Genomic DNA, 20,457 nt, shown 5'->3' on the forward strand with positions numbered 1-20,457 from the left:
TTAGACTTTAAAATTCCTTCTGACAAAGTTCCACCCCAAAGGTCATTTACAATAGCAAGTCTCTCCAGCATGTGCGGGGAAATTGCCATGGGTCAGAATTATCCTTGGAGACAAGAAATAAAAAATAGGATAAACAGGTACTTTTCTGGATGAAGAATTATTAACAGTGAGGATCCCCAGGATCGCGGGTGCACCCAGACTTAGTTTAAATTTACATGGATTATCTGAAGGAGACAAAGCTCAGATGGTTCCAGGCTTTGGGATGAAATGAAGGCTATGCAGAGATGGCAAACAAATGGTGATTAACTGCAGGATGAGCTTAGGAGTTAGCAAGAACATGCATATTAAGCTTTTGCAGGCGCAAGTCTGTTAATGCATTTATGAGAACATAATCCAAATTACAAGAAAATGGACTTTGTCCAGTCTGTTTATAGCCACAGAAGAGGATCCTTGGGGTCTTTGCAAAATGTTTGTTTGCTACAGGCCACTCAGGACCAAGTGTTCAGAAAAGCTAAAATACTATCAGAAATTATGTTAGAAAACAAGCGAAAATAGTATTCTACCTGGTCTCTACCCAAACCTAGCAGTTGTATTCTCTTCCCCTTGAGAAAATATCTCACAACTGCAGAAGGTGAGCAATGTCATCACCTGAAGTTCTTCGTAAGAGGCCGGGCTGCTTTGTACCTTAAGGGTTTTAGTGTGGAAAGATGAAGCCAGAAAGGTGATATGATCAAAGTCTATAAAACCTTGAAGGTTGTGGAGAGAGAGAACAAGTACTGATTCATCAAATCTGAGATGAACAGACTCCAGGGTGGCCGTTAAAATTTGAAAGAGGAATTTGAGGGATAAATTAAAATAAGGATCTGTTCCCATACTCTGAGCTGTAAACTGAGGCAACTCAGTTCCTCAAGACATGGTCTGGACAAACATTTTTTGGGACATGGGGAATGAGCGGTTACTAAAGAAATGTCAAATTCTTGGTCAGTAAGTGAATGGTGGATTAAGAGCCATTGGTAACATATCCCTATGCTTGCGAGGTTGGCAACAATACCTGGGACCAGCGTTGGGTCATTTCCTCCATATTAGACGGGAATCTGTTAGTGAGAGAAATCTAGATCAAACTAGTTTCAGCAAAATAAGGAATTTTCTCAGCTTCCATAGCTGGAAGAGGTACTAGAGTAGTTCACAAGAGCTGAGGAAAGAGCTGCAAGGGAGTCACATGCTGAAGAGTGGCTTGGGGAGGGTTAGCCTAAATAAAACCTTCATCATTCCCCGAAAAGCTCACCCGATAAAGTACAACTTAAGTAAAACAAAATGTCAGCTGGGCACAGCGGCTCATACCTAGAATCCCAGCACTTTGTGAGGCAGAGACAGGCAGATTACTTGAGCCCAGGAGTTTGAGGCCAGCCTGGCTAACATGGTGAAACCCTGTCTCTACTAAAAGTACAAAATTGGCTGGGTGTGGTGGCACATGCCTGTAATCCCAGCTGCTCGGGAGGCTAAGACACAAGAATTGCTTGAACCCAGGAGGCGGAGGTTGCAGTGAGCCGAGATCGTACCATTGTGCTCCAGCCTCCTGGGCGACAGGGCAGCGCGCGCGCACACACACACACACACACACACACACACACACACACACAGAGTATGTCAGGTCCTCAAATGCTGCCTCAACTACTAACACTCAAACACTCACCGTCCCACAAGATTGCTGCCCTAAGCCCATCCTATGTTGGAATCGGATCAGAACTGAAGCTTCTTCTGTAGCAACAATCTCAAGAAAGGTTCTGATTGGTCCAGCTCGAGTCACTTGCAATCACTTTTATTGAAAGTAATTGTTAGGTTATATGTCTTGCCTTGACTTTAATCCCAAGGGGCAGAAACTGACTGACCTGGGTCTTTTGTGCACCTGCCAGCAGCAAGGAGGACATGGGCCCGAGACTGATAGAACTTACAAACCCAGCTATTCCCCTAGACATGAGTCACCTAGGGGAGCTCCTTTAAAATGCTGATGCCCAGGCACTACCCCCCAGAGATTCAGATTTTGCTGCTTTGGAGTAGGGCCTGGACAACTCTAATCTTTTACATCTCCCACAGTGGTCTCCCAAAAGAAGAAATCCCTCCCCTGTTGAGGCTTTGGGTTGGGCTCCCGGGTGCTTCACAGGCTCCCCAAGCTCTTTGCTCTGTTTCTCCAGCTTCACCTCTTCCTTCTACAGCTGCACTTCAGCCTTTGCAGATCCTCAGGCAAAACACACCTTGTTCTGGCATGCTGGGTGTTCCTTCTGCCTGGAGTTTTCTCCCTGCCATCCCCTCCCTTACCCATCAACTCCCCGGCACACTCCTACACTGGGAAATCTCCTTTCCCCTCCCTGCACCCCAAACTGGGCTGGAGGCCCCTGGCACCTGTGTTCTGTGTCTCCCCTGTCAGAGTCTGTGTTATGCTTTATTGAAAGTGATTGTTAAGTAATCTGCCTCGCCTTGACTTTAAGCCCGGTGCGGACTTGCTCACCACCATTGGAATGAATGGCACACACAGCACGCCAAGCATGGAGTGCAGCATGCTTGGCGTGGCATTTATCAGCCATTTATTGGGTGAGTGCTTAAGCATTCCCAGCCTCAGTTTCTTCATCTGCAAAATGAGGATGATAATAGAACCTTCCTTAGCTGAAAGTTTCTAGAAATGTAAAGTACTTAGCTGGCACCTGACACAATGTAAAATACGTCAAAATGTTAGCCATTATTTTGAAAACACCACCTTTTTTGGTAAAGGTCATTCACTCCTCACCTCTCCTTTAGCACTCATTTTCTCTATTATCTGTTTCTACCAGCAATTCAGAAATAGGGACTGTCTTATTTATCCCCAAAGTCTAGCCTGCCTCAGGTCCTGAATATATGTTTGTTGACTGATGACTCAGGCCCTAGATTTGAGAACACTCTGTTCATACCCAGAAGCAGGCAAAGTTGGAGCCCCTGACTATCACTGCCCCTGAGAGGGCTTCAGCTGTATGCAGAACCCTTCCTTTCAGAAGCCCGTTGACCCCTTTCCCCCCATCAAATAGCTACCCCCCACGTGGAGAGGGAGAGAAGGTGGAGGGGGATGCTCAGGATTGGGGCCTGCACAGTCAGGGCTGAAGAAAGCGGGCAAGAGCCATGCATGAGAGTGTCTCTATCCCCAGGTTATGAGCTATAGCCTAGGTTATAAGCTATAGCCTAGGGGACACCACATACTTGGTTAGACTCTGTGGGGCTGTGTGTTTGAAGTCAACTGCACTTTCGAGTTAAATGAGTTTCTATGGCGAACAGAGTGCTGAGTTCTCAAATCTAACGTTTTAGGAATTTTGTATTCCTGCAGAGACTTGAGGAGTTGTTTAAAAGTTGATTGGTTTAGCCAGTATAGATAGATTCCTCAAGGTCAGCACAACCCCGTACTGCTGTAGTTGGGGCTAGATTTCTCATGATAGTCTAAACTGTGTGATGGCCAAGTCCCCCCTTTGAAGATGTCCAAATTCAGCCTCAGACATTTCTCCTCAAGAGAGGGGAGGAAAAAAAAAAAAAAGCCCTTTGCATCCCTTTCCCAAATTATTTGCTCATGCCGTAAGACTGGGGTCTCCTCCTAAAATAGCAGCCAGTCCCCGTCCCCTAGCGGGGACACTGGAACTCCCATGACCTGGGGCTTCTTCCAGGTTCTATTCAGTTGTATTTTTGGAGTGACGATATTATCAGCCTGATGCTTACACATGAAGAAACTGAAATGTAGAGGTTAAAAGTCCTGCTGCGAGAAGAACCAACTGAAAAAAAAAAAAATTCTCAGGCTTTACAGCAAGCAAACTTCACTATGATTTTACGGTTTTTGACGCTTCTGCATCTCTGCTATCCCCTGGCGGGTTATCTCAGTTTGCTTCTTATAGCGATGGAGTATTATTATGCTTGTACATATTATTCCGATCTGTCTGTGATGTAGTCTTTGTCTTTTTGAGGGTGAGGCAGAGAGCGGTTCTTGTTTTTAGATATTATTTACTAAAAAGGAAATAAATGGATACACCTGTTTGTCAAAACACCTTTTTGCTTATTTGTGCAACTGCTTTATATTAACGTTACTAAAAAAAAAAAAAAAAAAAAAAAAAAAAAAAAAAAAAAAGCTTTGAAAAAACAAAACTACTGTATATAATGGAATTGCAGAATATGCTGCACAAGTATTTTATTTAGTTATCCTTGCTTTAAGAATATTGGATGACATTTCCTGATGTGGGAGAAACTCCTTTTTTTTTCTGCTTTTGTAACATAGTTGAAGATTTCTTTTTTCTGTTCTCATTGGGGGAAAAAAAAAAAGGCCTGCTGCGAAAAGTCTACTCTTGGGCAAGGGCAGCCCCAGAAGGGCATGATCTCTGGGCTTCTGCGGGCTGCATGGCCTCCCCTGGATCCTGAGCCCTGGTCTCTGACCTGGACATGCTGCAGCAGTGACGGTGGTTAATTACTGTCCAGGTGACTTGGAATGCCAGTGATCCCTTCTCATTAGCGAGAGACTCTAGAACTAGCTGGTGAAAGGCAGACTCTAGCAAATGGTGTTAATTAGTGGACCTCAGAGGTGAAAAGGCCACATGGTCGCCTCTGTGCAGCCTGGCACAGTGTCTGCTTAGCGTGACCCAGTGACCGCTGGAATGGGCCGCCGTTCCATGATGCTGCAGAATAACTTGTTGGGTCAGGCTCCAGGACTGGCCAAGCTTGAAGGGAAGACCATTTTCGATGGTGGGCTTTCACTGGGAAAACCGTAGCATTTTGCAGAGTCATGCCTAAAATGAACCCTGGTTTGGGGGAAAAAAACAATTAGAGCTTGTCGATCTGAGACCTAAACATTTTAGGGAAACACAGTGGTAACCCCACTGTAAAGAAGAGTTGTGTCTGGCGTTTCCACCTTGGGAAAGAGCAGCTTCGTGTTGCCCTGTTGCACAGCTGGCTGAGGCATGGTCCCCTTGTGTACCTGTTTTGTGGAAGCCAGATTCATAAGTCTTGCTGCTGGGGTTGTGTCTTCGCAGACAGGCCTTCTCCCCTTCCTTCAAAACTTGCTCCTCTCCACACCCCCGACCTGGCAGCCAGAACCTCAAATGCAGCTGCAGCCCTGCAGCCTTGCAGCCTGTGTGGCCTTTGCAGCAAGTGAGGACTGTGATAGTGCTTAAGAGAAACATCTAAATTGGATAAAAACCCAGAGGTGTTTTTTCCCCAAAGAACCAGATGGGCAGGCTTAGGAGTGAGGTGAGGAGGGTGGTGGGGGGAATTGGTTTGACTAAAACCACTTGCTCAGGACTATTTGTGTTTCATCCAAAAGATGTCTCTCAGGGGAAGTTACCAGTCCCTTAAATATCACAACGGCCGCAGAACTGCAGGACCCAGGGAACCTTGGGAAGGAGATGTTTTTTTCCCAGAAAAATAAGCGACAGAGTTAGGAAAGGTCACCATCCTGAAGCCCTCCCAAGTGCAGCCTTGCGGGCCTCACAGAGAGCGCCAAACCGTCCGGCCCTGCGCGAGACGGGGACGGACATAGCCACATCTCTGGAGTAGCAGCTGTGTCAGGGTGGCAAGGTTAGGCCCGCAGGCCCTCAGCTCGGGGGCGCAGCCGGGGCAAGTCCTCAGGAAGCAGCGAGGTGCTTGAAGCGGGTGCTGGAGGCAGCCCAAGCGCAGTCAGGATGGGTGGCCCGGGGCCACGACGGGCGGGAACCTCGAGGTGCGTTAGTAGCTGAGATGCAGAGAGCCAACCTGCCCAGACCTAGACAACTCGGAAGTGGATTTTTCAGCCTCCTACACCGGTGTCCGTCTGAGTGCGACAGATGAGCCAGGGGGCGTCGGTGGCAGCTTGGGGTCGGCAGTCTGGTTGGAAAGTAGGGCTGAGATTTGTCTCCAAGCACAGTTTTCTACTTGGATTGGATATTTGTGGAGGGGATTAAGGGGGCGCCCTGCCTCCCTTATGCCCTGTGGGGCTTGGGCCTCCCAAGGGCGCTGGGCCTGTTTTGCAAGGACAGCCGCGGGCTGGAGATGGCGCGAGGGTCGAGGAGCGTGGCGCTGCCTCTGATCTAGGGCCGTGGTTTTCCGAGGTCCTCAGGGCTTGCGCCGCAGCCGGGCAGCCTGAGTCCCCACCCGGCAGCCTCCCGCTACCTCGCCGGCCTCGCTGAAACCCGAGCGCGAGGGGGCGGGGCGCAGGCGGCTGGGGCACGGGGCCGCGTCGACATTGGCGGGGAACCGAGTGATGGATGGCGAGGGAGGGGCGCGCGGGGGGCGGGCGCGGGAAGGGGAGCGCGCCGGGCGCCCGCGGCCGAGGTGGACCGAGCCTCCCGGCTCGCTGCTCCCGCCGGCGGAGCGAGGCTGCCCTTTCTCCGCAGCGTGATTTATTTTCTTCTCCTTTTTTTCTGAACTCTTCTTCCAGGGAGAGGCTAGTGGTAACAGGCCGAGCTGGATGGATGGGTATGGGGAGAGGGGCAGGACGTTCAGCCCTGGGATTTTGGCCGACCCTCGCCTTCCTTCTCTGCAGCTTCCCCGCAGGTAAGGCACTGCCGGCCGGGCGCGTGGGGCCAGGTCCCTGGGCCGCCTACCAATGCGGGGCCAGATTTGCGCGAGTTGAGTCCGGGCTCAGGTTCTCTAGACGTCCTCCGGACCCCGCCTCCCATTTCCACGGGTCTTTGTTTCTCCTGCACCCCGTCGTGGGTGCGATGCCTGCCCTTGGGGAACCCGGAGAGGGGCACCCCGCCCGAGTTGCAGTGAGAAGGAACCGGGTGGGGAGGGCGCAGAGGCCGGGGGTGCCTCACTCCCTTCCCTTTTTCCGAGAAAAGGGGTGCTGGTAACGTGCCTCCTAGGGGATCGGGAAGAGAGGGAGAAGGGGAGACACGCCCTCGGTGCTGGGGACACTCTTCAGCTCCTCGCCCAGCAGTTTGCAAACCTGCCGGGTGCCCAGGGGTGGAGCCAGGGGCGCCCCTGAGGTCCCAGCCAAGTTCCCGACAGCCCCCTCCCCGGAGACCTCGTCCCGTTTCCACGCATTTGGCCACGCGGGGACACCCACGGCCCGGCTCAAATGAGCTGGTGTTCCTGTTTGATAACTTTCTGCGTCGCCCCCTGTTTGTTTTTATTGTGTCAGAAAGGGAGAGAATTTCAGAATTAAAGCTGAAAAGCCCATCTGTTTCCAATGAATCCCCATAGTTTTCACAATGTTTTGGCAGATCGCTGCTTTCAAATTCCTCCGAGCCCGGACCTCTTGTTTTGTTGGGGAAGGGAGACCAACTCCACAGAGAAGCATTTGTTCCTTCCCAAACGCTCCAGTTTCTTTACTTTTTTTTTCCTTTCGGGGGGAGGGGGGAGGCACGCAACTTAAATCCCCGGTCTGTTTTCTTTATGATGTTTCATAAAACTTTATTTCATTTTTGCCATATGCTGCTCACAGCCAGAAAACGCCAGTTAAGCCCTTTATACCCTTTTTTTTTCTTGCTAAAAATACAAATAAACACAATGTCACGAGCCAAATGGCCTCCCCGGGGCAAGGCGGGATCTCCTAGCCGTTTCCATTGTGTTTTCGGGGTTCAGAGGTGTCTTTCTGAAAAAATTTCAGCTTGTTTTGCGCCACAGCCGGGCGTGGAGCCGTAGCCCCCGCGCACCACTGAGCTTTGCAAGAAAGGACTTGAGTTTAGACTCGGATTGGGTTATTTTGATTTGCTTTTCAGCGAACTGGGTTTCAAGGAACTGGCAAAACTGGGCAGGTCTGGCTCGGCCTGGCTGCGAGTTGGGGCTCCCAGTGGGCGGATCACGCAGACAGTGAATAGTAGGGAGCGAGGGGTCAGTTTACCCCCTAGTCCCAGCCCTGCTTCTGGCCCCCAGCGCCAGCTCAGACTTGTGCGTCCGGCTTTAGCACTGCGCATCCCAGGAAGGTCCCAGAGAGTCGCAACCTGCTCTCCAGACCTGGGTTCCATTGGGAGGCCTGGCCAAGGACAAGATGTGGGGAGAGAGATCTTGGTATCCCCAAAAAGTACTCAGCTTGGAATATCACAACCTCCACAGGGGATCTAACAGCAGGGTGCCCTCTCCCCACCCCCAGTGTATTTAAAAGGCAGTTTCTCCACCTACTTCAGAGTCTGGCAGAACAAGCCAATTTGGTTTCCTCCCAAGAATTCAAAATAAAATAAAAATCACCCTATTTAAAAAGAAGTCAACGTTTTGGAAAAGCCGGAGTTTGCAATTTGTATTCTTGGTTTGGTCTAGATAAAGATCCAGCCCATTGGAAGTTTTATCAGATGGGTTGATAAATGGCTTTTGTCCCTTGGCTGCCATGGGGGATGTGATCTCAGCTCAAAGCTGAAATTGAGAAGGGGGGCTTAGAGGCCCTTAAAACAACACCTTCCTGCTCTTAAAGCTGCAGCACTTGTTAACTTTTGGGGCTAGAGAGGAAAGGAAGGCCTGGCAGAAGTTCCCAGAGGTAGCAGGCTGCACGGCCTGAGTGGTGGTGTTTTTGTTATTTCTCGATTTATTTCTCCATCCTAAAAACTTTTATTTTAAAGTATCCCGGCATAGGCTAAGGAACACTGGTAGGTTATGTAAGTCACAGCCCAAATTCCATCACTTTTGTTTCCAAGAAACCCATTTCTTTTTGGCATCAAGGCTGGTAACTAAAACCTGGCCGATAGAACTGATAGCTGCTCTCCTGTCATTCCAGCTGGCTAATGTTTCTTCTCATTTGAGGGCTTGACAGCTGCGTTTAGTCAAAATTGCCCACCTTACTGAAAACTGAGCTTCCAGTATCCCAAAACTAAATAAACTGGGGGCTGCAAAACTTGTGTGCTCTAGAAACGTGGGTCAAAAGACAGTTTCATAAGTAAGGGATGAAATGGAAAATTTCCACAACAAAGAGAGACTGTCTCATTCTTTGACACATTGACCAGGAGAGGGGCCACTTAGGAATAAAGTTAGAAAACTTGCAGGTCTGGAAAGCAAGGTGGGAGTTCAAGAAATAAAGAAAGCCCCGGCAAGTGCAAGGCACCCAGACACACTGGGGGCCCCTGTGGCCTTGGCCTCTCCCGTTGAAGACAGGTGGAAACTGGCTGAGCAGCTGCGTGAAAGCCTCGGTTTGTTCTGTGCTAGTCAGCTTGAATGGCTGCCAGGAGTAAGCCTATAGGAGTGCAAATTAAATTGAACATAGTTATGTGGAGAAAGATGCCTTCACCTCAGCTACACTGAGAGCATTTGTGTGTTTCGAGTGTTTGCATTTACTTACTTGATGGGGATGGCCAACTTACTGTGTTCCTGACTCAGTGACAACCTTTGGAGCCCTGTAACTAAGCCCTTCAGGCAGACCACAGCCTGGTGAAGAGAAAGGGCCCCTGCACTGTCAAGCGGGCTGGAAGGGTGTCTGTTTACGTGATTCTTTAGGGACAGCACAGGCAGACAGTACTCACGTCTACCTAGGAAGGGACGCCAGAAAGGATTCCTAAAAGAGCATTCCACAAATGGCATCCTACTCAAATCACAGTTAATAGATGGCTTTTTAAACTTTGAAGCCATTGCGACATTTTTGAAAAGATTTCCAAGATAAATCCATCCGGGTATATGTTTTAGACATGTCACCAGGCTTCCTGTTCACTATGTATGGGTCCTGTACTTCAGCACAGTGGTTCTCAAAGTGTGGTCCCTGGACCAGCAGCATTTGCTTTCCTTGGGAATTGGTTAGAAATACAAGTTCTAGGCCCACTACAGAACTGTAGTGGCAGTTACTCTGGAGCTGGGGCCCTGCAGTCTGTGTTCTAGAGCAGGCCCTCCAGGGAATTCTGATGCATGCTCAAGTTTGAGGATTGCTGTTCTAAGAACTGTTGCACTCCAGCCTTTCTTTGTTCCTTCTTTCTTCCCCTTATACTTTTAAACTGCAGCTGTTTTAGAAATGTTAGTCCTCGGTGGGTAACTAAGGTTTCGGGAGACCAAGGCCCTCTGCAGTATCCAGGCACATCTGTGTGGCTATAGAAACGAGACTATTTCTATCAAAGCTGCTATTCAAAAATGCATCGGCTGGGCACGGTGGCTCACGCCTGTAACCCCAGCACTTTCATAGGCCAAGGTGGGTAGATTGCTTGAGGTCAGGAGTTAGAGACCAGCCTGACCAACATAGCGAGACCCCATCTCTACTGAAAATACAAAAATTAGCTGGGTGTGGTGGCACGAGCCCGTAATCCCAGCTACTCGGGAGGCTGAGGCAGGATAATCGCCTGAACCCGGGAGGTGGAGGTTGCAGTGAGCTGAGATTGCGCCACTGCACTCCAGCCTGGGTGACAGAATGAAATTCTGTCTCAAAAACAAACAAACAAAAATGCATCAGTGCTGACCACACTGTTGCTCTCCCAGTAGGACTTTGTGTCCCAAGGGGAAAGTGTCTTAGTTTGTTTGGGCTGCTGTAACAAAATACCATAAGTGGGTAGCTTATACATGGCAGACATTTGTTGCTCACAGTTCTGAAGGCGGAAAAGTCCAAGAGTAATAGATGCTGGCAGATTCGATGTCTGACTTCTAGATGGTGCCTTATAACTCTGTCCTCACAGGGTAGGAGTGAGGATACTCTGTGGGGTCCCTTTTATAAGAGCACTAATCCCATTCTTGCAAGCTCCACCCTCATGACCTAATCACTTCCCAAATCCCTCCTACTTCTCATACCATCACTTTGGAGTTAGGCTTTAAAAGGTGAATTTGGAGTTGATGTTCAGTGGCAAGAACCAGCCAGCTCGCAACCAGTGTGTGAAGGCATCTGCAGAACAGAGCATTGGCTTCTAGGGAGAGCACACACATAAAATTCTACAGATGGTCAGTCACTAGGCCCTGAGGGTGAATTGAGGAGAAAGGGAAAGGATCTCTGGTCTTGTGATCTGAAGAAGGGAAAGGTCTTTGCAAAGTTGGAGAAATTGCTAGTAGTCACTCCAGCGCTCAGAGGATGGGAGGTGGGGAGAGGTGCTCTGTGGGCACAGATAAGGCCACTCTATGAGATGGGGAAGAGGAGGCCTTGGAAGATAAGAGGCTGAAGGTGGGGACCGGTTTACATGTTGAAGGGAGTATAGTTCCTGTTAGAGATTTTGTCTTTGGTGGAATGTGCGAGGCCTAGAACTGGGCAGAGAACCCCAGCTTTAGGTGTTGGTAGAGTAGCAGTTAGGGGGGACATGCTGTTTTGCTGCTTGGCAAAAATTCAACTAGCCTTAAATTGAAGGTAGTATTTCTTTGAAGGTAGCAAACTTATCCCAGTTTGCCCAGGACTTTCCTAGTTTTACAACTGGAGGTTATATGTCCTGAGAACTATCCTCAGTCCCTGGCACACCAGGACAGTTAGATAAAACCCTAGTTTTATCCTCTCCTGTCCCCTGAACTCATGCCTAGCCTGTGTCTGTTAGGGACTCCCCTGTCCAGATCCGTGAAGTCCTGGGTGTGAAGTGGGCCTCTCCAGGTAGTCTAATCACCTGGGGCTGTGGATCCTTCCTCCTCCTGGTCCTGCCTGTTCCCTCTGTCACCTTGCTGCCATTGCAACAGTGGACAGGCTTAGGACCTGCCTGCCTCCCCCGATTCTCGCCATGGTGCCAAATGAATCACTCTGAAACTCCTGCCCAGGAGCTCATGGCTGCTCATGGCCTGCTTTGGAGCATCAGAAGGGAGGGCCTCTGACTCCTGGCCCCCTACTTTTCCCAAACTCATTTCCAAGGCTTCAAGTGCATCCTCAAGCCCTAGGTCACCTCTTTCCTCCCACCTTGACTCCCCATATACCACCCCACCACACCTGGCTGCTCTAAAGCATTGCTCTGGGCACTGCCCAGTTTCACCACTCCAAGCGCAGTGCCATTTGCAGGGGTCCAGTGCAGACCCCCGATGCCGGGGGCACCTGTTACCTTGGTTGCTGACAACTGAGCTACCTCCTGGGCTTAGTGCCTCATGGACCTTACGTTTTTGTCCTCTTGTAAAGCACCAGTTCTGTTTATAAAAGCAGGAACCTTTCTGTTTCTATATGCCCTTCTTTTCTCCACCCACCCCAAGCACACCCACATAGTCCTGGGAACTACAGGGCCCTTGGGTTTTTGTGTGCGTTTCTGTTTGTTTTGGGTTTTGCTCAATGGGCAAAGACCACAGGATTTTTTTTTTTTTTCCTTTTTCCAGATACTCGTTTTTTTCCAAAATAATTTTTTCTGGTTATAAAACAGTACTCATTTTAACTCTGAAGGCTGAAAGGGATAAGTAATAAAATAAAATAACCCAAAATCCAACCTCCCACAGACAACTGTCACTAATGAACATTTCACAAACATCTTTCAAGATATAATACCTTTATTTTCCTCTCTACAAAGTAGGATCATTTGAAGAAGTAATAATTTTTAAAGCTCTTTTGATTGAGTGGCCACAGTGTAGCAAGCGTTCTGCTAAATGCCTTAAGGACATTCCCATGAGGATCATCATTCCCATTTCACTGATGAGAAAACACAGGGTCAGAGAAGTTTTCCCCACATTGCACACACAGCTAGTTGCATGGCAGAGCCAGAAGTAGAACCCAGACTCCTGCCCTTTTCCCATGCACAGATTTTGGATAAATGTGTCATTAAATTTGCCATGTAGTGCCAGGCTCGGTGGCTCACGCCTGTAATCCCAGCACTTTGGGAGGCTGAGGAGGGTGGATCACTTGAGGTCAGGAGTTTGAGACCAGCCTGGCCAACCTGGTCTTAATACAAAAAACTGGGCGGTGGCGGCTGTGGTGGTGGGGGCCGGTACTGGACCCGGCAGGATGAGCGAGGTGGAGGCGGCAGCGGTGGCGACAGCCGTCCCCACGGCGACGGTACCCGGGGTGGTAGCGGTGGTGGTACCAGTGCCCGCAGGGGAGTCACAGAAAGCAGGCGGTGGGGTGGGCAGTCGCGGTGGGGGTGGAGCCGCTTCGGGCCCGCTGCAGGGACCCCCTTGGCGCCTGGCCCCGCACCCCTGGCAACCCAGCAACAGTGGCCTGGGAAACCCGCGCCCCCACCCACCCTGCCCCCCGGCCCCCCGCGTGCGGAGTCAGGCGGACAAGCAGGTGCTGACAACCCGAGTCCTGGGCACTGTCAAATGGTTCGACGTCCGGAATGGTTACAGATTCATCAACAGGAATGACACCAAGGAAGATGTCTTTGTTCACCAGACGGCTATTAAAAGAACCCCGGGAAGTTTCTGCTCAGTGTTGGAGATGGGCAGACTGTGGAATTTGATGTCCTGGAAGGAGAGAAGGGCACAGAAGCCGCTAATGTAAGTGGGCCTGGGGAGGTGCCCGTGAAGGGCAGTCATTATGCCCCCAGCCCACGTACGTTCCGCTGATTCATCCCCCGGCCTCCCTCAGTTGCCCCACCACCCATGGTGGCAGAGGTCCCTTCATGGGGGACAGAACCTAGCAGCGAAGGGGAGCGGGCTGAAGACTCTGGGCAGCGGCCCAGACGACGGCGCCCCCCAACCGAAGGCGGTTTGCGCGAGGCCCTCGGCCCCGCAACCAGCAGCAGCCTACAGAGGGCACTGATGGGGTAGAACCCAAAGAACCCCATTGGATGGGCACCAACAGCAGGGAGATGAGCGGGTCCCCCGACCCCAATTTCGGCCTGGGTACCAAAGGCCTTTCCGCCCCAGGCCGCCTCGGCAGCCTAGTACGGAAGGTGGGGAAGGTGAGACCAAGCCCAGCCAAGGGCCTGCTGATGGTTCCCGGCCTGAGCCCCAGGGCCCAGGAAACCGCCCCTACTTCCAGTGGAGACAGCAGCGGGCCCTCGCCCCGGGCAGCCCCTGAGACCTCAGCCCCTATCAACAGTGGGGACCCCACCACCACCATCCTGGAGTGGTTCCAACTCAAAGGACACCCAGAGCTGCCATCTGGTATCTGCCAGTTTTTCCAACTGACCTGTACCCTACCCAGTACCCTGCTCCCCCTTTCCCACAATTCATGGTATCAAAACACCGTCTTTTCACCTTTTCCTTGAGACTCAAGAGAGTCAAAGCAACAGCCTTTTGCTTTTTTTTTCTTCCCTTATCAAGGGTTGAAGGAAGGGAACCATCCTTACTGTTCAGAGACACCAACCCCTCCCCTAACTCAGGCTGAGAAGGAACCAGGCAGCTCTTAACCCCTCCTGGTTGTTTTCTTCCCTCCCTCCCCAAGTTTATTTTGTTTTCTCCCGGCCCCAACCTCTGAAGCCATTTTATGATCTGTCATGTGCCACCTGAGCCTCCAGTAAAACAAAACAAGTTTTCCTGTGGTCTTGGAAAAAAAAAATACAAAAAATTAGCTGGGCATTGTGGCGTGTTCCTGTAATCCCAGCTACTCAGGAGTCTGAGGCAGAAGAATTGCTTGAACCCGGGAGGCAGAGGTTGCAGTGAGTCGAGATTGCACCACTGCACTCCAGCCTGGGCAACAGAGCAAGACTCCATCTTAAAAAAAAAAAAAAAAAAAAAAAAAAAACTTACCCATGTAGTATATTGGACTCTTGTACTGTGTGGTAAAGAAGACTTGGGATGGGGGAGAAGAAATAGACTTCGGGGATATGACGAGGATATGCATTTTCCAAGGATCTAGGATTTTTGTCTCCTCCTGAAGGCCCTCTGCCTCTTGCTCACCATGGCATAGCATTCTAAAGAGGACGATACCACCCAGTCACAGGAAGACAAGTTGGCAGAGTTGTCATTGTGCACATTTTCCCAAGTCAGATTTATGTCTATTGGGTTTTGCCTATTTATTCATTTCGTGCACCATTTCACTCCAGCCGGCAGAATACCCAGACACCGATTAGTGATGCCTCTGCACCGAGGTCCCCGCAGAAGGAAGCCCATTGTTGCTCCCTGTGCTAAGAAATGCCACATGAACACAGACCCACACATGTGTGTGCACAGGCTGGGCAGGAGCCCAGCTGGCATGCATTTGCATATCCCCCCACACACAGAAGGTGAAGGAGGAAGGCCTGCCTGCCGGCAGCATTGAAGGAGAAAAACCACTTCAAAGGCATTTAGACCTGCAGGCTAAGCGGAGGAGCCCAGGGGGTCACTAGAGGCAGCGCCAGCCCTAGTCTCAGGAAAAGGAGTTATGCCTCAAAGCTGGAGAACCAAAGTGCTCACCTGCAAGCATTATTTACATCTGGAAAGTTATGTCCGCCTATAATCACCTATCTTGTGGAACTCGGAGTAGCTTATCTAACTCTGCCCTGAGACAAGATGGCGCTGGCATGCAATCCTGTGTCCAGCTCTTGCCGGCCTAGGGCCCCTCTTGCCTAGAGAAGCTATCAGCCCCCCACTCAAGCTGTTTGTGGCCTTGGGCCAGAGGGTGAACACCACACTCTCACACCATCCTACTTGGCTGTGGTCTGCCTCCACGTGGCCCCAGGAGGAACTGAGGGATGGGAGGGCAGTTTGGAAAGCTGAGGTGTACCCTTTCCCTTGGCACACAGTGTGGTTTCGTGCAGCCACTTGGTATGAGTGAGGCTGGGGCAGAGCAGCCCCGGCTGGATGTGACACAGGCAGTACCTCCTGCCTGAGCTCCGTGAGTGGCATTCGGCCACTTTTGCCCTTGCTCATGTGGCTGTGAGTTACCCCTCCACGACCCCAGCACCAAACTGAACTCCCCCCACCTCCACAGTTAACTAAGGTTCTGTGAGAAGCTCCCTCTTTCTCCTTTGGCTGGTTTCTAGAGCAAACCTCCTAGAAAATTTCCAGTGGATTCAAAGGGTGGGAGCCACATTGGAGTCACAGGTTTCCTGGGACATTCTTGAGCTAGACTCAGGGAGGAATGCCTTTTAGAAAAGGTGACACATTCTGGCTGCTTGTAGGTTAAAGGTAGGGTCTACTGCACCTGGTGAAAAATCCAGCGCTCACCTGGGTGTGTTCCTTTCGGTATCTGATGCCAAACACCTGGATGTTTACACCAGGATGACACAGTGAAATTCCTGCAGGAGTGACACAAACAGGCAGCCTCAGACATCTCAACTCAAGGAGACTCCTGAATACTGCTCTGGCCAGAGTTTGCCACATATGGGTGGTAGGTCCGTCTGTTACTGTCCCCTGTGAGATCCAGCACTGAGGCACAAAGGACAGGAGAGGGTGGAGAGGGGTGGCAGCTTGAGTCTCAGTGGGTGGGAGCTGGCCAGCCCCTGGCTCAGTGCTCCCTCCTCCACCTCCTTTGAACGGGGGACGTGGCATGTTGCTAAGAAGGGCATCTCAGCATCTGCTGCTCAGGCGAGGTGGACAGGGAGGAAGGGGACATGGGAGGTCTGAGGCTTCAAGGCTAGTGTCTCCACAGGCACTGGCAGTGATTTCTCTTTTAAACTGTTCTCCCTCCCTTCCCTCCGCCTGCCTCCATCCTAATTGAAGCCATCGCCTCTTCAGTTACACTGCTTCCTAAAATAGTGTTCTGATCATGCCCTGGGTGCTCACTGAAAATGCTTCAGGGGCTCGCTGCCATCTATTGGAAAAAGGTAGAAATCCTTAAGCTGGCGTGCCAGGGTCCAATCAGAAAAGCAAAACCCACCCGGGATGTTTCCGCAGAGGGAACTTCATATAGGACATTGTTACGGGCATGGGAAGACTGAAAGGGCAAAGAGAAGCCACTAAGAGAGTGGCGGAAGCAGTTTCAACCCCTGCAGCCAGAGGGACAGAAAGAAGGCAAGCTTGGAGGAGGGCCCGGGACTCTGATGGGGAAGAAGGGCCGTTGCTGGGCAGTGGTGGGAGAAACAGCCTTGGGGATGGCAGGTAAGCCTGTCTCCTGCCTCCCATCTTCCCTTCTCCATCTAGTGTCTCCTCATGGGGAAATTTAACAGGGAACCCAGCGACGAAAGAGATGGGGTTTGCAGAATCCCTGCACCACAGAGCAAAGTGGTTTGAGACTGAGTGACATTTGCTTCCTAATGGGCACAGGTGGCGCTCTAGGTTTCCGTGTCTGACCCCAAACTCCTGACTACACTCTGACCAGCCAGCATGTCACCTCCTGCCAAGCTCAGTTGTTCTGGAGGCCCCTGTTGTCGGATCTTTGCCCTGCATCACCCGTCAAATTCAGAACCTCATTGAAACGCTACTTCCCTGATACCCTCTCATACTTCCATTCTTAAACCTTTGTTGCTGTTAAGTGTTCGGATGAAACATTTGCTTTGTGTTCTAGAAGTTTATGTGATTGACCCTACCTGAGCACAGAGATTAACTGGGGTTTGTTCCAGAAACAGCATTAATCACAGTGCCCAGCACATACAAGGGTCCAGAACTTGGAGCAAGTAATTGAACTCAGGCAGTTCCAATGCAGGCCACAGAGTTAGACAAAAACAGCTTGACCCTGGGGCTTGCACTCAAAATGAGCCTTACCCCTTTAAGAGAGGGCAGGTCTTTTCCCTCTCCGGCTCACCCCACCCCTCCTACACAGTAACTGAAACCTGATCTAATCCCTTTGCACGCGGGTAATTTATTGGTCTATTGAGTTTTTCTTGGTGGCAAATTGCATTGTCTTTATTCCTGGGTTCAGGCTCTGCAGCGGCTCACTGCATTCCTAGGACTCCTTTCTCAGGGTCGATCCTTCACACCCCCTTGTGCACTGCAAAATAAGTCTTATTGGGCTTCTTTGTTATGCAAACAGGGCAGTAATAATCAGGCTATTATTCTGAAAGATTGGGCTTGATTAACAGTTCAAAGGAGGTCTCTGAAAGCAGCTAGAGCCTCATTGGTGCATAAATATTTTCATCCTGCCTGCGTTGGTGCAGCTGGTGCTCCAAGCCCCCTGCCCTATCTTTCTGATTCTCAGAGGTGTTAGGTTGTTATTGAAAGGAAAAGAACTAAGTCAGACGTGCTGTGTGGCTGTGATTTTTCTTTCTCTCTACCTTATCTCAGTCCATGAGGAAGGCAGTCTGGAGCCTACCTCCCCAAAAGAGTGAAATGTCACCTACATACGTTTATGTGGGTTGTGGGGCAAGTGCATCTCCCATGCACAAGGTCCTGGGTGGGAGGTTTAAAAGGCATCAAATCTCTGATAGGGGGCCAGGAATGGTGGCTCACGCCGGTAATCCCAGCACTCTGGGAGACCGAGGCAGGTGAATCACCTGAGCTCAGGAGTTCAAGACCGAGTCTGGGCAACATGGAAACCCCATCTCTACTAAAGTATAAAAATTAGCTGGGCGTGGTGGTGGACGCCTGTAATCCCAGCTACTCGAGAGGCTGAGGCAGGAGAATTGCTTGAACCTGGGAGGTGGAGGTTGCAGTGAGCCAAGCTTGCACCACTGCATACCAGCCTGGGTGACAGAGCAACTCTATGTCAAAAAATAAGTAAATCTCCTGATAGACTTTGGGTATGGAGTATGGATGCCAGGACAAGGATGGGGGTCCTCAGCCCTCAGGAGATTGACATGCCAGTGGGGAAGAGGCCGCTCAGCAGCCACCTCCTAGAGGAACCTGAGCTGTGCAAGGGCAGATGGGTGACACTGACAGTCCAGTGACAGCCAAAGAGAGGAGCAGCTGGAGGGACCAAGAAGGTGGCGCAGGGAAGCTGAGGGGCCGTCCTCGACAATCACAAAGCCACCCTACTTCACCGTTTCCTATGTGACTCTAGACAAGGGCCAGGGGAAGTCCCTGGGATGCCGCAGTATGCATCCACAGCCGGAGCTGTCCAGAGCAGGAGGGGCCAGCCCTGCCCTGGCAGGAGTGCTGCAGGGAGATTTCCTGCTGCGTAAACCAATGACCTCTGGCATCCGCAGGCTCCCAGGTTCTAAAATTCCATGGCGTGCCTTGAAAAGTAACCATTGTTTTTGGTCACAAAGTGATTGTTAGGGCTCTTTGATAAATTTGATTGCACTGAGAAGCCGTGAGCTCTGGCCTGGATTGCTCAAATCAGGAGCAAATGGGTCAGATGGTTGCCAGGGGTCCCGACCTGAGCACCAAGGGCCCACCCCACCCCTGTCGGGTCTGAGAGCCACTCTGTCTTCTAGGCATTGCCTGGGCATCACCCCTTGAGCCGAGTCCCTCACCCCATGGGGCTCCGGGACAAATTTGGGGGCTTTCTGTTGTTGGGTCTGGAGAGGGCAAGACCACTGTCTTTGTAGGCTTCTGGATTCTCCTGTTTGCCCCACCATAGCTAATCCTGAAAGTTCAAGACCTCAAGAGTCCTGGATCAAAACAAAACATGCAGTGCACATAATACCACATAATATGCTTATAAGGGGCATAAAGCTCTGTGTCTGTGTCTCTGAGGTCGAACCCCAGGTTGCAAAGCTTAACAAGGGGCCGGAGGGTGACCCCTGCCCAAGGACACACTCAGTGGCTGGGGTAGAAATGGAAGCTCAGGAAACTTCTTAGGTTTTTCAGTCCCCTGGTTCTGTGTGTATTGGCTATCCTGGATCCATCAAGAGGCGGCTCCAGAGCTAGAAGGGGCCACTTTCTGGACTGCAGTACTGGGCAGGTGTGCTCAGCTCACACTCTGCGGGGCAGCTGGCTCTGTGTTCAGCGTGGCTTGCTCTGAAAAGCAGGTTTCGTCTTCCACTTGCAGGAGTTGCTGTAAGATCTGTTTTTCAGCTCTCAAACTTTCCTTCCTTCTTTCCATGGACATTTGCATCAGAAAAGTCTAAGGTTTATTGCCTGGAATTGGGGTCTTTTACTTTTTATAAAGATACAGCACATAAAAATCAACCCCTCTGAGATCTCTTTGGCAGGTGATACCAAGCTATTGCTTTTGATGCCAGACCAGGTTTCATTCAGGTCCCTGACCTCTGGTGGGGGGCTGCAGTTGGTGATTTAGTGCATTGGAGGCAAGGTGATTGGATGACCATGGAGGTCAGGGCCCCTCACTCTAGTCACTGCCCGTGGGGACTGCCCAGCCCCTCGCATGGGAAATGAGGCCACACACACACATTTCTGGGACCCATGGTTCCCAGAGAGCTGCCTTTCCACATGGAGAGATGGCAGAGGGGAACAGGCACCCTTTATTCTGTCCCAGCTGGTCACTGTCAGTGACCTTTTCCAAGTCATTCCCTTGAGCTTTGGAAGAGAGGAAGCCTCTTAAACTCTTAGGAAGATCTGCAGAGCTGGATCCAAGTTTGCTGAGAGTTTGGGGCACCTGGGAAACCCAAGAAATCGGGATGGGTCAGTTGGCAGCAGCCTCTGCTCCTGGTGGGCTCCGCATAGGCCTTTGTGCAGGGAGGGCCCAGAATTGATGAGGTGTCTGGTTACCACCCTGAGACCAGATGGGTCTGTGGCTGCCTAGGACACCCACATCATGCTTTTGGGCCTTGGGGGAGCTGGGTGGGTCTCAGCTGGTGTCCTGAGGAGGGACTTGTGACATAGGCGTTTTGAAAAGCGTAGAAACAGCTCTAAGCCTGCCCATCTCAGCCCCAGCCCTTCCACTTGTGTGACCCAGGCCTGCTCCAGCCCGAAGCCTCCATGTTTGCATCTGCAAAATGAAGATAAAAATTCCTACCCTCTAATCAGGGCAGTAGCGAGGATCCAACAGGAAAT

At 50.9% G+C, this 20,457-nt stretch overlaps 1 protein-coding gene across 3 annotated transcripts in view; it reads left to right on the top strand.

The window, feature by feature from the left end:
- Window positions 1-20,457, top strand: part of RGMA (repulsive guidance molecule BMP co-receptor a) — a 49,095-nt gene that overhangs the window by 13,449 nt on the left and 15,189 nt on the right. Inside the window, exons 1-2 of one of the 3 annotated variants that reach the window (XM_017875230.1) lie at window positions 5,448-5,716; window positions 6,413-6,528. The exons of 1 other annotated variant lie outside the window; for it this stretch is intronic. In XM_017875230.1, coding sequence (XP_017730719.1) covers window positions 5,679-5,716; window positions 6,413-6,528 — 154 coding nt within the window. In that variant the 5' untranslated portion in view covers window positions 5,448-5,678. Of the gene's footprint in view, window positions 1-5,447; window positions 5,717-6,412; window positions 6,529-20,457 lie in introns of those variants that run through there. One more of the 3 variants, XM_017875231.1, reaches the window with a different exon arrangement.

The sequence above is a fragment of the Rhinopithecus bieti genome, unplaced genomic scaffold (genome assembly GCF_001698545.2).
Source record: "Rhinopithecus bieti isolate Rb0 unplaced genomic scaffold, ASM169854v2 scaffold_9696, whole genome shotgun sequence".
Lineage (NCBI taxonomy): Eukaryota > Metazoa > Chordata > Mammalia > Primates > Cercopithecidae > Rhinopithecus > Rhinopithecus bieti.